General features: G+C 43.8%; 1 protein-coding gene across 10 annotated transcripts in view; it reads right to left on the reverse strand.

Annotated features, from left to right (window-relative positions):
- The window catches only part of KALRN (kalirin RhoGEF kinase), a 668,527-nt gene that overhangs the window by 200,388 nt on the left and 453,260 nt on the right, over positions 1-14,879 (reverse strand). For all 10 annotated transcript variants that reach the window (XR_007243596.1, XM_048485754.1, XM_048485753.1 and 7 more), the window contains one exon: positions 14,413-14,579. Coding sequence is in view for 9 of the 10 variants with exons in the window: in XM_048485754.1 (XP_048341711.1) it covers positions 14,413-14,579 (167 nt within the window). In the remaining variant the exon portion in view is untranslated. The remainder of the gene's footprint in view (positions 1-14,412; positions 14,580-14,879) is intronic.

The raw sequence follows: 14,879 nt of genomic DNA on the forward strand, positions 1-14,879 counted from the left end.
CTCTATCTTCCGGTGTGTTTGCTGCACCTCCCAGTTTGAGGCTGTCAGCAAATTTAATGAGTAGTCCCTCTATCCTTTCATCCAGATCGTTTATAAAATGTGGCTCCCCACTGGACATCTCCCTCCAATCAAATGAAATGTCTTTGACAACTACCCCACCTAACTATTCTAGACTACAGTTTACAATCCTTTCATTTAACCATCAGAGCATCATGGGGAACCCTGTCAAAAGCTTCACTGAAATCCAGGTAAACAACACTGACAACATTCCCTCAATCCAGTAAACTCATAATTCAATCAAAGAAGGAAATGAGATATGTCTGGTAGGACATCCTAGGGGACACATCCATGCTGACTTGCTAAGGGTCACCAAGTTCCCTTCATACATATGCAGACTGAGCCTTTAAAAGCTGTTCCAGTATCTTCCCTGGGTCAGAGGTCGGATTGACTGGCCTGTAGTTTCCTATGCCATTCCTCCTCACGTTTTTGAAAGTTGGGATTACATTTGCCCTCTTCCAGTCTTTTGGCACATCTCCCACCTGCCAAGAGATCTAGAAGATGATGAACAAAAGCTCTGCAAGCTCTCTAGAAAGCTCTTTGAGCACTCCCATGTGCAATACCATCTGGTCCATGGGATATGTATTAAGCCAATGCAGCCGGGTGATCCTCAACCGCCTCTCTGTCCATGCCAGTTGGCAACCTGGATGCTGTGCCTTGCCTACTACCATCGTCCTTCAAGGGAAAAACTGCTGCAAAATAAGCACTGAGCCTTTCTACTTTCTCTCTGTCCTCTGTCTTTCTTCATTTTCACCCAACAGTGGGCCTATCACCTGTAGCACTGTAAATCTCTCTCCATGAACAGTCCATCTAATAGCATCTTTTAAATGTAGCCCTCCCATGCTGATCCATTTAAAAACAAATACAAAATAACAATAATCACCAGCACTGGTGCTGTGTAATATAAGAAACCGCAGCTAGCACAACTAATCAAAAACAAGCATATGTGATAGTGTATCTAATTGACAACTACTTTACGATCAATACCTTTTCTGCAACACCAGCTTCTATCAGATACAACTGTCTGGCATGTTACTGACTTAAGCAGACAAGAAGTTTAAATAACTCAGAGAGAAGGATTACAGTAAGTTATTACAGATGGCTTAAACCACAGCGCCAACACTTTGAATAAGGCTGCAGAAGTCATTAGACGTATTCAGGCATATGGGGGTCAAAATTGTAGGTAACCAAGGTGGACATATGATTGAAAAAGAATCAAAAAGCAATAGTAGGGTAATATTTTTATTAGGATCAGCTGAACTTAAATAATAAGTGTCACCTGCTTCCTATCTCAAGCACTTTTAGTCACTGATGAACTTTTTCAGAAAGTAGTTTTTCAGGCTGTATATTAAACAAAACAGTTGTGTGAGGTGTGTGTGTAGTAAAACATGTTGGTCACAATGGAGAATGTCGTATAATGATTAGGGTGTTGGATTGGACCTGGGGTCCAAGATTTGAATCCCAAATCTTCCATAGAAGCTCACAAGGTGGCCTTAGGACAATCACTCTCAACCTAACCTACTTCACAGGGTAGTTGTTGTCAAGATAAAATGGATTATGGGTAAATAATGTACAGGCTGGTTTGGGTCCCCATTTTGGGAGAAAAGCAGAATAAAAATTTAAATAGATGAACAAACAAAACCAAGGTCTGCAGATTTCAACAGAAAGTGCAGAGGAGGGTGTAATTTTTTTCAGATTGCCCTAAAGACAATGACAAAGGCAATGACTGCTCTCACTTTGAAAATATAAAACCCAGCTGCCATACAGTTCTACACTCACCACTGATCAGGAGTCATGAGTCTTTTGTAAAGACCCGCCTCTTCCCAGGGTGGAAGCAGCCTGCATGGAGCCCAGGCTCAGCCAAGGGCCTTGCTCTTGGTCCCTCCGTGGCAGGTCCGCCACACCAGGCCAGACTGCTTTGCTGGGCCCCAGTTGTCCTTGCCTTCCAGAATGCCTCTCATCCCTCACCCCCCCACCAAGGATGCCGCTCTGGGCTGGCCCGCGCCTCAGCAGCCCCAAGCAGCCATGCCGCTTCAGCAACCGTCACCTGGTCCCGCCTCCCAGGCAGGCCCACACGCAGAGAGGTGTGGCCATGTCGAGGGCGATTTTCTGCCCCCGTGACTAAATGGCCTCTGCCCGTTCCCACATGTCCCTGTGACCCCACATGTCACCATGGGCGGGATGACACGGAACTAAACATATCCTGGATGTCCTACAACTGAGGAGTATAACTAAGCATCCTTTTCAAGAGGGTTCTAGGCACTCTCCCCTTTAGCCTATAGCAGCTCTACACAGAGAATTTTAAGTGTGCTTCTTAAAAACAGTCAGGTTATTACATAGACCCCCAAGTATACCTGCACCATAAGCAGAAAACGTCTGTAATCTTTCTTCAACTATAGGGCTGCAATCACAGTCAGTCCTTGCTGTTCTAGAAAAAGACAGCTGCAAAAGTTCTGTGCCTTAAACAGAAATGTTCCATCCTAATACTGAAATATTTTAGCTTCTAGTTAATTTTTTCCCTGTAAAAATGTGATTTGCATATTAAGCACTTCTTTGAATACATGATGCATAATAGGCGAGGTAACAAAGCAATACCTTCAAAAGTTCTTTTAGCAGTAACCCCATTAACTTGAGGGTTGGGAAGCAGCTGGAGATTAGTATTTATTTACATATATAATAGGTAGCTGCAGCACAAGACTTGTTTGCCAATTGGCACACGTTTATATGGTGTTTAATGTCTTTCAAACTAAACTATGCATAGGGGCCAATGTGTACCCCCCCCCCCCCCCCCCAGCACAACATTTCTGTGATCAGCACTTTCAATTAAACAATGGATAAGGTTATTATCTCAAAATTCGCAGACAGGCAAACAATAAGCAATAACCTTTAAGCAGGCATTTCCTACAAATTGAAGATTGTTATCAGTTTTCAGAAAAGAAGACATCAAATATTTCAGGACTGAAGAAGTGTCCGGGACTTCATGCGAAGCACTTAATAATTATTTCTGTTAGGCATGCAAAACAGAAAACTGCTGTGGAATGCTCTCAAAGGCAAGCCATTTTCTGTAGACAGAACAATTTCCGCATAAAGCAGAATTCTTCCTCGGACCATAGTTACCTTATCTACAATAACTGATTTTGCTGCTGACTTTCTCTCAACCTGTCAGAACTCCAGTAAAACTGAAATGAAAGGTCAAATTACTCTCCCAATTGCCTACAGTTTTAGAGGAGCAAGGATGATTGAAGAATCTGTCAACAACTTCAAGCATTCAGCGTTTTTGTTATCATTGTTGTTTTGTGGTTTGATCTCTTCTTTAACGCTGCAGATTTCTTCAACTTCGTGACATTATTACTTTCAAATAATTGTAATTGGTGGTTATTTGGACAGACTTCAGGTGATACAGGAGATGCACTTACAGGATCTCCCCCTTCTTTGAGAAACCAGCTGCGAGTGACCTTGATATTAATCAAAGCCATTGTGAAGGGTGGAATAAAGTAAATTACAACACAACATTGCAGGATCACATCTCAGGAGCTGAAGAAAAATGATCTGGAATTATCTCTTGATAGTATAATTTCCTCTGGCAAAAATGAGAAGCCTTGCAGTTAGTTGGACAAGAGTTCACAATACCTGCAGTAAAAGATACATCCCCGAGAATAAAGCAATGAGGAAATATTTAAATTCATTTTTTGAAGGTTATTTTGTGAGAGGAAGTTGGGAATGGCCTTTACATACAGTATCGGCATGCTGTCTGGAGTTATTCCTAAAATTTCAACTTATTTCCTTGACAATCAAGCATATCAGGTATACAGCTGAAAACAGAAACCCTCCTTAAACGAGATAGGGGAGGAAAAACAATGTTCAGGTTTTTCAAGCTCCATTATGTTAAAATGCAACCATATGTAGGAATTCAAGAATTCTCTTGATTTTTGTACTGCATCAGCAAAAGTTAAGTTAGCCCTGGTACTGGTGGCAGCCCACTCTGCTCCTGAGAACAACAGCAATTTGGTAAAGCATTTGAGACCATTCATCCTCTCAAATGCTCTAAAGTGAAAGTGAAGCACATTTGGATCTGGACTGGAAATGAATGACAAGCCAAAATCAATACAGATTCTAATTTCACTAAGTGATTCTGATTATGACTCATCCCACAGGAAGCCAAATCCAGCCACTTTATGACAGGGCACAGATATATTAAACCAGCTCTTTCCAGGGAAAGCTATAGCTGCAATAATACACAGGTTAATAATCAATTGACATTTTTAAAGCATTCAGCTGAACAAATAACATCAGTTCTTGCCACGGGCTCGCTGAAAGACTCTAAGTGAGGAAGGCTCTGATGGTCCCCCAAAATAAAGTTTCAGGAAATCTAATGAACCACAGCTGTTAACATCTTTCTTGAAGCAGTTTGGGAAATCCACTCTTAAATTCATGTACCCTGCATTTGGGGTATAGATTATTCAAAGGCATAAGTCTGAGATGTTGTAAGCATGCGTTCGAAAGAGCAAGATGTATTCAGCATCTTTTAAAATTATCCCAAAGAACAGAATTTTTGAATAAACGTTAACAGAGGAAATCATAAGTATGCATATGTGCTGTAAATTGCTAAACATAATAAGAACTAGTGGGAAAGAAAAGGTCAAAAATGAGGTAGAATTGCCTGAAGCACCATAATTTACATACTGGTGCTAAGACTGCTCTCTCTCTCTCTCTCTCTCTCTCCTTTGCCATCAAGTTTCAGCAAGCCTACAACAATCTAGTGGAGTTTTCAAGTCAAGAAACATTCAGAGGTGGCTTGCCACTACCTTCTTCTGCACAACAGGCCTGGCATTGCTTGGGGATCTCCTACCCAAATACTAACCAGGTAGAACCCTGCTTAGCTTTTGAGATCTGATGAGATTGGGCTAGCCAGGGCCATGCAGATCAGAGATATTGCATTGTGTTCTGCACAAAAATGGGAGAGGGGAGAAACATATGTGCCTGTGTGAGTTCCTTGGGGAAATGGTTCAAAATGCATCAGTGCGCTAGTTAGCAGGTGCTAACAACATCATTAAAATGTCTTTATTGCAGCATTACAATGTCTTACAGATTGCTAGTTTGGTTCAAAGGCTCAGTATCAAAGTCATGATACTTCATTATCATGACAACTTTCTTTGATTGGCTGGTTGCAGAATATTGCACAGTACTGGAAACTGTGCCTGCAGTGCCGCTGATTTCCTGAAATGTTAACAGCTAGCATTTCCATGACTTCCACCTTTTCCTTCATGCAATGGCCAAACAGTTACTTTTACAAATAAAAAACTAGAGATTTCAAAGTTTGTTTGTTGCATTCCTGAATTTATGCTTTTAAGAGCCAAGCCAGTTCACAGGCTGTGGCATAGCTGGGGGGGAGAGGGGCAGGGATAGAGGCTTGAGACCCAAGTGTCACTTCCTAGGGGCACACTGCAGGGCTGTGTCACCCTTACAACTGCACCCCAGTCCCAAACTCCTTGGAGTTTGGGACAGGGGCACAGTTTAACACCAGTGATCAGGGTTCATCCTGCACCCAATCTCCATGTGGTGATCAGAAGCAAGGACATTTGGGCTCACCCTGTCCCAAGCTCTACATAGATGTAGGGAGTGTCAAGTGCCCATTTGAGCCTGGCCTCAGCCTGGTTCAGATTGAGTGCAGGAGCTGCATTCATGAATGTATTTCCTGAATTTACAGCCTGCAGCTTAAAGCTGGACTCAAGTCAGACTCAAATGGACCCTTCCTGCTTCTGACCTCCACATGGTCCTGCTCTTGAATTCCACATGGAGATAAGAGTGGGGTGAGCCCAGCTGGCCCTGGCCCTGATCTCCATATGGAGATTGGGGGCAGGGCAAGCCCCACTTGCCTGTCCTCAACTGTGCCCCTGCCTCCAACTCTCCAGACTGGTGGTTCAAGGCCGGGGTGCAGTTGGGGGGGGGGGGGCAGCACCCAGGATAGATTTTATAAAGCCACGCCCATTTACACAATCAGCTAACAATTCTGATGGAACACTTGTGTGGCTGAGAAGTTGTGCTATAAATGAGGGCCAAAGAGTGAACAGTGAAATAATTACACTAAGAGTGCAATCCAGGGGGAAGGGGAACTAATGCAGAAAACATGCGCCCCCACACCAACACGGGTGCTCCTTAAGCTGGCATAAAGGGCAAATATGCTGGTGCAAGGGGCAAACATGCCAGCAGTGGGGTGCTGTGCAGCTCCGAGGCACCTGACTCTGAAACCAGCCATCATACCAATGTTCCTCTGCCACAGAAGCCTGTGCTGGAGTGGATGGAAGTGGTCTGGGTGCATTTCCACGGATGAAGCCAACTTTAGTCAGTTTCCACAAGGCTTTTGGCTTGGGAACACCCCCTACGCTGCCCAGAAACATGTCACATTTTAATGTGCTGAAGTCCATCTGTTGGCAATAGGAGTTTTCAGGTTGGCTGGGGAGTTTGTTCGTTTTCTATGCTCCCCGTGCCACCTGATACCCCATAGAAGGCAGCATGGCTGTACTGCAGCAATGCAGTCCCCAGCCGCTGTGGAACCTCCCCATGGATTGCACTGTAAAGCAACTTGAATACTGTATGGAGCCAACTAGTTCATATTCTTGGCTCTGCAAATTGGCCAGACTAGTTGATCCATATCAGCAACCCAAGATGAGTGATACACATAATATGGGCGATGGAATGCAATATTACCATATCTTTGGAATTAAACTCTGGACATTTTATGGAAATGTTTTCTAGGCCTTGACTGCATGTCAACAAAGGAACTTATTCATAGATAACGTCTTTTAGCTTTCAATCAGCATGGAAATTGCTTAGCTCTCAAAGATTTTTACCAGTAACAAAGTGTTCCGTATCAGTGTACTGCCAAAGAACACTACAGACGAATTATTAGCATGTGTGTGAACCAGGAAGACAGTTCTCTTAGCAACTGTGTTCATTTGACACCCCCTCCCCTTAACAGTACTTCTGAAATTATTGTTCTGCAAGGCTGGGTTTGTTCACAACCGAAGCATAACGAAGTCTACTGGCAGAACAGAACAACTCTGTTGTTTGTGCTATAAAAACAAGGCAACCTCCAATATTAAGAATTTCTCAAAGTTCTGCACAACTAAAAAGACAGGGGTTATAAAGATTAAGATGCTTAAGATTTTTCTGTGCAAGAAGGCTGGGCTTCTAAGGCCATCCCTTACCTATCACAGTTTGCTGGATACGTAGGGAGAGGAGCTTATTCTGTGCAGAATATGCGAAATGAAGGTCATGGAAGAGACTTGGCCAGGAAGAGCAGAGTGACCTGCTGGTGTTCATTTTGGAGGGCTTTTCTCTAAGCCACAGCTTTTAAAACAGTGTATTTTAACAGGGGTTATCTCTTTTCTCCTTGTAAGGCTGCTGAATCTGGAAGGTGGGGCTTAACAGGGGTTAACAGAGTTCATCTCTTGTTCCTCTTTGTCCTGAGAGGTGGGGCTTTTGTCCTTAAAGGTGGGGCTTTAGTTCAGTCTCTGGAACCAGCGGCGCGCGCCGCAATTTTAATTTAATTTTTTTGTTTTTTAAATTAATAAGGACATATTTGACAGATAGTACATGCAGATAGCTCCAGGGGGGCAGTGACTAAAAGCTTAATATTTAAATATCTAAACAAATCAGATATGAAGGCAGAAAGCCAGCAGGGGGATGGGGGCTTTCCAGTGTTTTGCACTGAGTGTCACATGTATGACTATCTGCCACTAGGACAGAAGTCATGGGTGTGCCCTCACTGCAATGAGCTCCTGGCACTCAAGGAACGTGTGCGTTCTCTTGAAGCCAAAAGGTGGCGAACCTGGAGAAGACTATGAAAAGAGGCAGAGAGGGGGTGACAGAGCCCGAGGCTTTCAGGGACCTAACAGCCGGGTCCCACTCCCAGCGTGACATCTCTTCAGATGTCATGGAGAATGAAGGCCTTGGGATGGAGGGTGCCAGTCTGAGGTGGTGGAAGATGCTCCCTTAGATGGGATCCCTTCCTTAACTGGTGATCAGCTATCCTCTCGCACTGAGGATACCCCTCGGGGAGGTGGGGGGCTCCTTGTAATGGGTGATTCGATCATTAGAAATGTAGAGTTGGAGTTTGTGAGAGGCGTGATGACCGCATGGTTTGAAAGCTTGCCTGCACCTGAGTGCGAAGGTTGCGGATGTCAACTTCGTCTAGATAGGCTTTAGAACAGTGCTGGGGGGGTGGGAGTCAGCAGTTGTGTAGTTCACATTGGCACCTGCGACATTTGGGAAATGGTAGCCCAGGGAGGTTCTGGAAGCTAAATTTAGGCTGCTAGGGAAACAGGTTGAAGTCCAGGACCTCCAAGGTGGCATTCTCAAGAAATGCTACCCATTCCATAGGCGCAGAGGCGAGCTAAGGCAAAAGCGGAGATACAGGGTCTCAATGTCGTGGATTGAGAAGGTGGTGTAAGGCAGAGGGTTTCCAGATTTTGTCAGGGAACTGGGGAACGCTTTTGGGACAAAAGGTAGGCCTGTGCCACAAACGGGACGGGCTTCATCTTAACCAAAGAGGAACCAGGCTGCTGGCGCTCAACGATTAAAAAAAGGTGGCAGAACAGCTTTTAAACTGATCACTGGGGAAAGTTTCGACAGGAGCTGAGGTGACTTCGGTTTTGGAATACACAGTATCTATGGGGGATGCAGACAGAGAGGGAGGTTTTTCTAAAATCCAACCTGCCCACATACAAAGCGAGGAACATAGCAATGTGCATGTGACAAGGGATAGTGTCTCCACAAAAAAGACTTTGAGGGGTAAAAGCTACATAAATCCCAGGTTAAGGACAGAGGAGCAGGGTATACAGGTGTCTCTGTATGCTAATAGTAGAAACTTATTCGACCTACAAAATGGGGGGAACTAGGAGTTACAGAGTTTTTTGAGAGGAGGGACTTTGATATAGTGGGCATTACAGAGACATGGTGGAATGAGGAGAACCAGTTGGGATGCTGTTATACCCAGGCTACAGGTCTCTATAGGAAAGGATAGGATTAGGGCGCATTGGGGGTGGAGTTGCCCTTTACATCAAAGAGAGCATAGTATCACATAGGAAAATAGACAATGCATAGGGGAGCGCTGGTTCCCCCTACAGAATCACTGTGGGATATCAATACCAGGTGTGAAGGAACAGTTTAATATTAGGAATATATTATACGATCCCCCTAACCAAAAGTGCACAAGAGGATTCTGAGATGGAAAAGAAAATTAGAGAGGCCAACAAAAAAGCAAAAAATGTAGTGGTAAAATGGTGTGATTTTTAACTCATCCCCATATAAGCACTGGAAAAAATGCAATGTTCAGGTCATAGGTAGTAAGGAGAGAGAGAGCATTCCCTGGATATGCTAAAAAAATGACTGTGGCTTAAGAGCAGATGGTTGTTAGGAACCAACCAGGGGAGAGGTGGATCCTAAGATCTAATTCTATGTGGGACCCAGGACCTGGTTGCAGGAAGTCGAGTAGTTGTTGGAGCCGATAGGGAACAGCTAACCACAATGCTGTCAGATTCAGTATCTCAGCATGCTTGAACAAGCTGGCAAATCTACTAATGTAGTTACATTAGCCTTCAAGAAAGGGAAATTTCTCAAAGATGAAGAAGGAGGATAGTGCGCAGGAAGCTGGAAAGGGAGAAAAATCAAGAGACGTCAAAACTGTCCAGGATGCTTGGAGGTTATTTAAAAACACAGTAATAAAAAAGCTCAGCGCTGGAATGTGTTCCCACAGGTTAGGAAAAAGGCAGCACCCAGTCCAAAAGAAAGCCACTCAAGCGTGGTTAACAAAAGAGAGAGGCTTCGAGGAAATTTATCAAGAAAAAAAGAAAAAATGTCTCTTTTTAGAGAAATGGGGAAGTCCAGTTTGGCTGATGAAAGGAATATATGAGAGGGAACACAAATGGTGGCAGTAAAAGAGAAGCAAGTTAAGCTGTAAGGGGAGGCAAAAAAAGGATTATGCAAGAACGCATGGCTGCGAACATCAAGACCCAGCAACAAAACAGTCTCTTCAAGGAGTACATCAAAAGCAGAGGGAAGCCAGCAGCAAGAGGAAGTGGTAGGCCCGTTAGATGACTGTAAGGGAACAAAGGCGTGTTGTGCTAAAAAAGATGGCAGGAGGATTGCAGAGAAGCTGAATGAATCTCTTTGCATCTGTCTTCACCTAAGAGGAGGTGAGGAACATTCCTGCACCTGAACCAAGCTTCTTAGGAGGCGAATCCGAGGGAACTAGCGAAGATAGTGGTAGACAAGGAAGAAGTTCTGGCAGCCATTGATAAACTAAATGTTACCCAAATCCTGGGCCCAGATTGCATTCACCCAAGAGTTCTTAAAGAGCCTTCCAAGCATGAAATTGCTGATCTTCTCTACTTTTAATATGCAACTTATCCCTGGAATCAGGGAGCTCCATCCCCTGAAGACTGGAAGATGGCCAATGTCACACCTAATCTTTAAGAAGAAAGGATCTAGGGGGGACCCGAGGAAATTACAGGCCAGTCAGTTTGACATCTGTTCCTGGTAGAATTAGTAGAATCTGTCATTAAAAGATAAGAATTATAAAGAAACATGTAGAAACCAGCAAGACCTGCTGAGAAAGAGTCAGCATGAAGCTTTTGCAGAGAGCAAATCCTGTCTTCTACAAACTTACTAAGAGGAAGTTCTTTGAGGAGGTTGTAATGAAGCAGGCATGTGGACAAGGGTGAACCAGGGGGTGGACATTGTCTACTTGGATTTCCAAAGAGGCTTTTGACAAAGAGTTCCTCACCAGAGACTGTTGAGAAAACTCAGCAAAAGCAGAAGGAATAAGAGGGAAGTCCCTCCTATGGGATTTCAAAACTGGTTTGAGAAACAGGGAAACAAAAGAGTGGAGTTAATAAATGGGAAGTTCTCTACAATGGAGGAGAGATGTCGGAGTGGGTGTCCCCTAAGGATCCCGTTCTTGGGACCAGTGCTCTTTAACCTATTCATAAATGGTAACCTGGAAGTAGGGGGGGTGGAGTAAGCGTGGTGGCCAAGCTCTTGCAGATGATACCAAATTATGTGCAGGAGTGGGTGAGGAACCACAAAGGATTGCGAAGAGCTCCAAGCGGACCTTGATAAATTAGGGTGAGTGGGAGGCTCCAGAAATGGCAAATGCAGTTCCAATGTAGCAAAATGTAAGAGTGATGCACACAGGGCAAAAAATCCAAACTTCACAAACATCGCCTACAGGGGTCAGTGCTATCAGTCACAGACCAGGGAAAGGGATTTAGGTGTCTTTAGTTGCTAGTTCCATGGGAAATCGTCAACTCAATGCATGGCAGCTGTGAAAAAAGGCAAACTCTATGCTGGGGATCATTAGGGAAAGGAATTGATAATAAAACTGCAAAAGAGATTGTCATGCCCTTATATAAAGCAGTGAAGTGCTAATCAAGACCCTTGCGGAGTACTTGTGTCCAGTCTCACAATATCGCCAAGCATCTCAAAAAGGATATTGAGGGAGATAGAAAAAGTGCAGAGAAGGGCAACCTTGAGGATGATTGAGGGACTGGAGCACCTTCCCTATGAGGAGAGGCTGCAGCGTTTGGGACTCTTTAGTTTGCAGAGAGGAGGCGCTAAGGGGGGGGACTATGGGATTGAAGGTCTATAAAATTCATGCATGGGGTAGAAAATGTTGACAGAGAGAAATTTTTCTCTCTTTCTCCAGCTCTACTTAGAACCAGGGGGGCATTCATTGAAAATGCTGGGGGGAAGAATTAGGGACTAATAAAGGGAAACACTTCTTCACTAACTTGTGATTGGTGTTTGGAATATGCTGCCACAGGAGGTGGTGATGGCCACTAACCTGGATAGCTTTAAAAGGGGCTTGGACAGATTTATGGAGGAGAAGTCGATTTATGGCTACCAATCTTGATCCTCTTTGATCTGAAGATCGTGCAAAATGCCTTAACAAGACCAGGTGATCGGGAGCAAACAGCCGCATGGAAGGCCATTGGCGGCCTTTCACATACTACCTGTGAGCTCCCAAAGGCACCTGGTGGGCCACTGCGAGTAGCAGAGAGCTGGACTAGATGGACTTTGGTCTGATCCAGCTGGCTTGTTCTTATGTTCTTATGTTCTTATGGAAACAAGCTGCTATGTGCAAACGGGTGCAGACAGCACTAAAAACCCATCATCCTATCAGTCAATTCAAGACCCCTTCTGAGGTCCTGAGTTCAGCCTTCCAAGATACTCGGTTCCAACATGTTCTGCACAGAAAAAGGAGTAAAAAAACCCTGCTGTCATTTTTGAAAAAGAAAACGACAACTGAACTTGAGATTGCCAAGATGCCATCCTCACTTCTAGATAACAGGTTTGGCACTTGCATCGCAAATCTGACAATGAACAGAAACAAACAGCACATTAAAGACTTACAACATTTTATTCCACCATAAGCTTTTATGGACTAGAGGGCTCTAGTCTATGCACGGTTATGTTGGACTTCTGTTTATGTTTGCTGCAACAGGCTAATGTGGCTGCCCTTTTGGAACTGGTGATGCGCAGAATCTCTCTACAGCCTTTGCTATTTTGGTTTTACTACTGGACCAAATGTGGAAAAAAAATCTGTTCGCCACAGTTCTATGGGAGTGTGACCTTACATATTAAGAAACATACCTCTTAATTAAAACAAAAATGCTCTTTAAAATAACACGAAGGAGAAGGAATATGTAGCTTCAGTGTTGGGATGCAATAGAAGAGCTAGACTGGAGTCCACTAGTATCTTAGAGACCAAGAAGATCTTCAGGTATAAGCTTTCAAGAGTCAAAGCTACCTTCATCAGATACAAATATTTAGTCACAATATGCAGTAGCTCAAGCATATCTTGGATTAACTATGAAGATGCTGTTAGTCTTTTTTAAAAGTACAGGAAGATTCATCTTCTGATTTCTTATAGTTTTCTTTGTGCTGGTTGCCAGGATCCCTATTCTAAGAGGAACCTCATTAACAGACTGCTTTGCTGGGTCAGATCACCTACTACAGCCCAACCCAGAGCTTCTGTACCACCTCCAAAGGGGTTTCAGGTAGTGCGGGAGGGCCAAGAAACAAAAGAAAAGAAAAATGCATCCTGGCTGCCTGAAAAAAACCCGTGCTCAAAAAGACCTACACCACGCAGTCTGCGGCTGGGGAGGGTCTTTTCGTGGGCTGAAAATCTGGTGGAAGACAAGAAAAGTTGGCTCCACCCCTGGGAACACTCCCAGCCTGCCCCTCACTGCGCCGGCATGACTTTGCATGTCAATGGAGCTTCAGGGTGGCAGGCTCTTCCAGGTTGGAGAACCACGGAGCTGCATGGCATCCACTCATCTGCATGTTTGCCCCTCATGCCATTGGGGTGGGCACCTGCATCGGCACAAGCCCATGCCACTTCCAAGACTCCACTCAGCCCCCTACCTCTGGATTGGGCAGTTAGTCCAGGACTTCTTTCCCCTTGCAACTAAGAGCAAAGCATCAGGAAATAATCATCCACCATTGTTTGCCCTCATCGCCTGATAATCAGTATAAGCTCGCTCTGAACACAGAAGATTCACTGTTACTTATTATGCTAAAAGATTTGTCCTTCATGAATTTGACCTATCGTTTTAATATTTTTCTACATCACAACACCTCCCCCTTCTTAATTCCTACATTTCAATTTATGTGAGCAATACTATTGCATCACAACCGTATCTCCCATGCTGCATGACTCATGCATGACTCACAAGTGCATACTTTGTTAGGAGGTTTATACGACTGTCAGTTTTTCCTTGGGAATTTACTGTGCTTCTACATGTTGATGTGATACAAGATGTAAAGCTTGTGAGACTTTAAACACACTTAATGAGCGAAAAAAGAGATAGAGATGTTAAACATGGTGTAATCAAACCAGAATCATTTGTAACAAGTGGCCATTTTGAGTGCTAAATGCATACATTACTGAGACAAATATTCTGTGGTGATTCATGGAATGCTTTCAGTTATTGCTTTCTCTAAAACATTAGTTTCCTAGAACATGTGAAAAATAGAAATATACTCTGCTTTAGAACCTGCGAGGTCAATCCCTCTTGGAATGTGACCAGAATTAATTTGAATATTAAAGGTGCCATTTGCTCAATGGGAAAACTTCTCCTTTTCCATGCGTTATTAGGCCTGTGACCACATCAGCTACAAGCTACACAAGATGGAGATTAAAGCTTTAGAGGTCTGAAGGTTGTGTGTGGTACAAACAGGAAGTTTAACAGACCTTAGAGTGTGACAAGGCACGTCTTCAAGAAAACACAAAACAACTTTATGTTTCAAGAAAACACCAAACAACATAACAGCAGTAGTGAAAAACCTGACCTGTTTGACTTCTGCCTGCAGATGTCGGAGCTGAAGGCACTGTTCTAGCCGCTTGTGCGTCTGATCAGCATTTAGCTCCAGCTCATGCTGCTTCTCATGAAGAAACTCCAGTAGCTCTTGCACTTGTGTCGCTAAATCAATGTCCTTTTCACAGATCAGTTCAATGCCTGTAATGAAATTAAGGTCCTCAGATGGAAAACCAGACATGTATGCTGCTGCAGCACAACAAAAAGTTCCCTGCAGAAATGATGTGACCTGTAACAACCATTTGACTCTTTCTGTTGGTAATTTATTTCAGACAAACTCATTCACATTTACAGGTGCTCTGTGAAGCACTGAGAAGTCAATTTTCTAGATGCTAGAATCTAGTAAATCATCAGATTTCTTTGCAGCTGGTGTCAGGAGAACATTATGCATTTACCAAAAAAATGTACCTTTTGCTACTGTCTGTCATGCCTATGACTATG

Source organism: Sphaerodactylus townsendi, linkage group LG02 (assembly GCF_021028975.2).
Source record: "Sphaerodactylus townsendi isolate TG3544 linkage group LG02, MPM_Stown_v2.3, whole genome shotgun sequence".
In the NCBI taxonomy this organism is placed as follows: domain Eukaryota; kingdom Metazoa; phylum Chordata; class Lepidosauria; order Squamata; family Sphaerodactylidae; genus Sphaerodactylus; species Sphaerodactylus townsendi.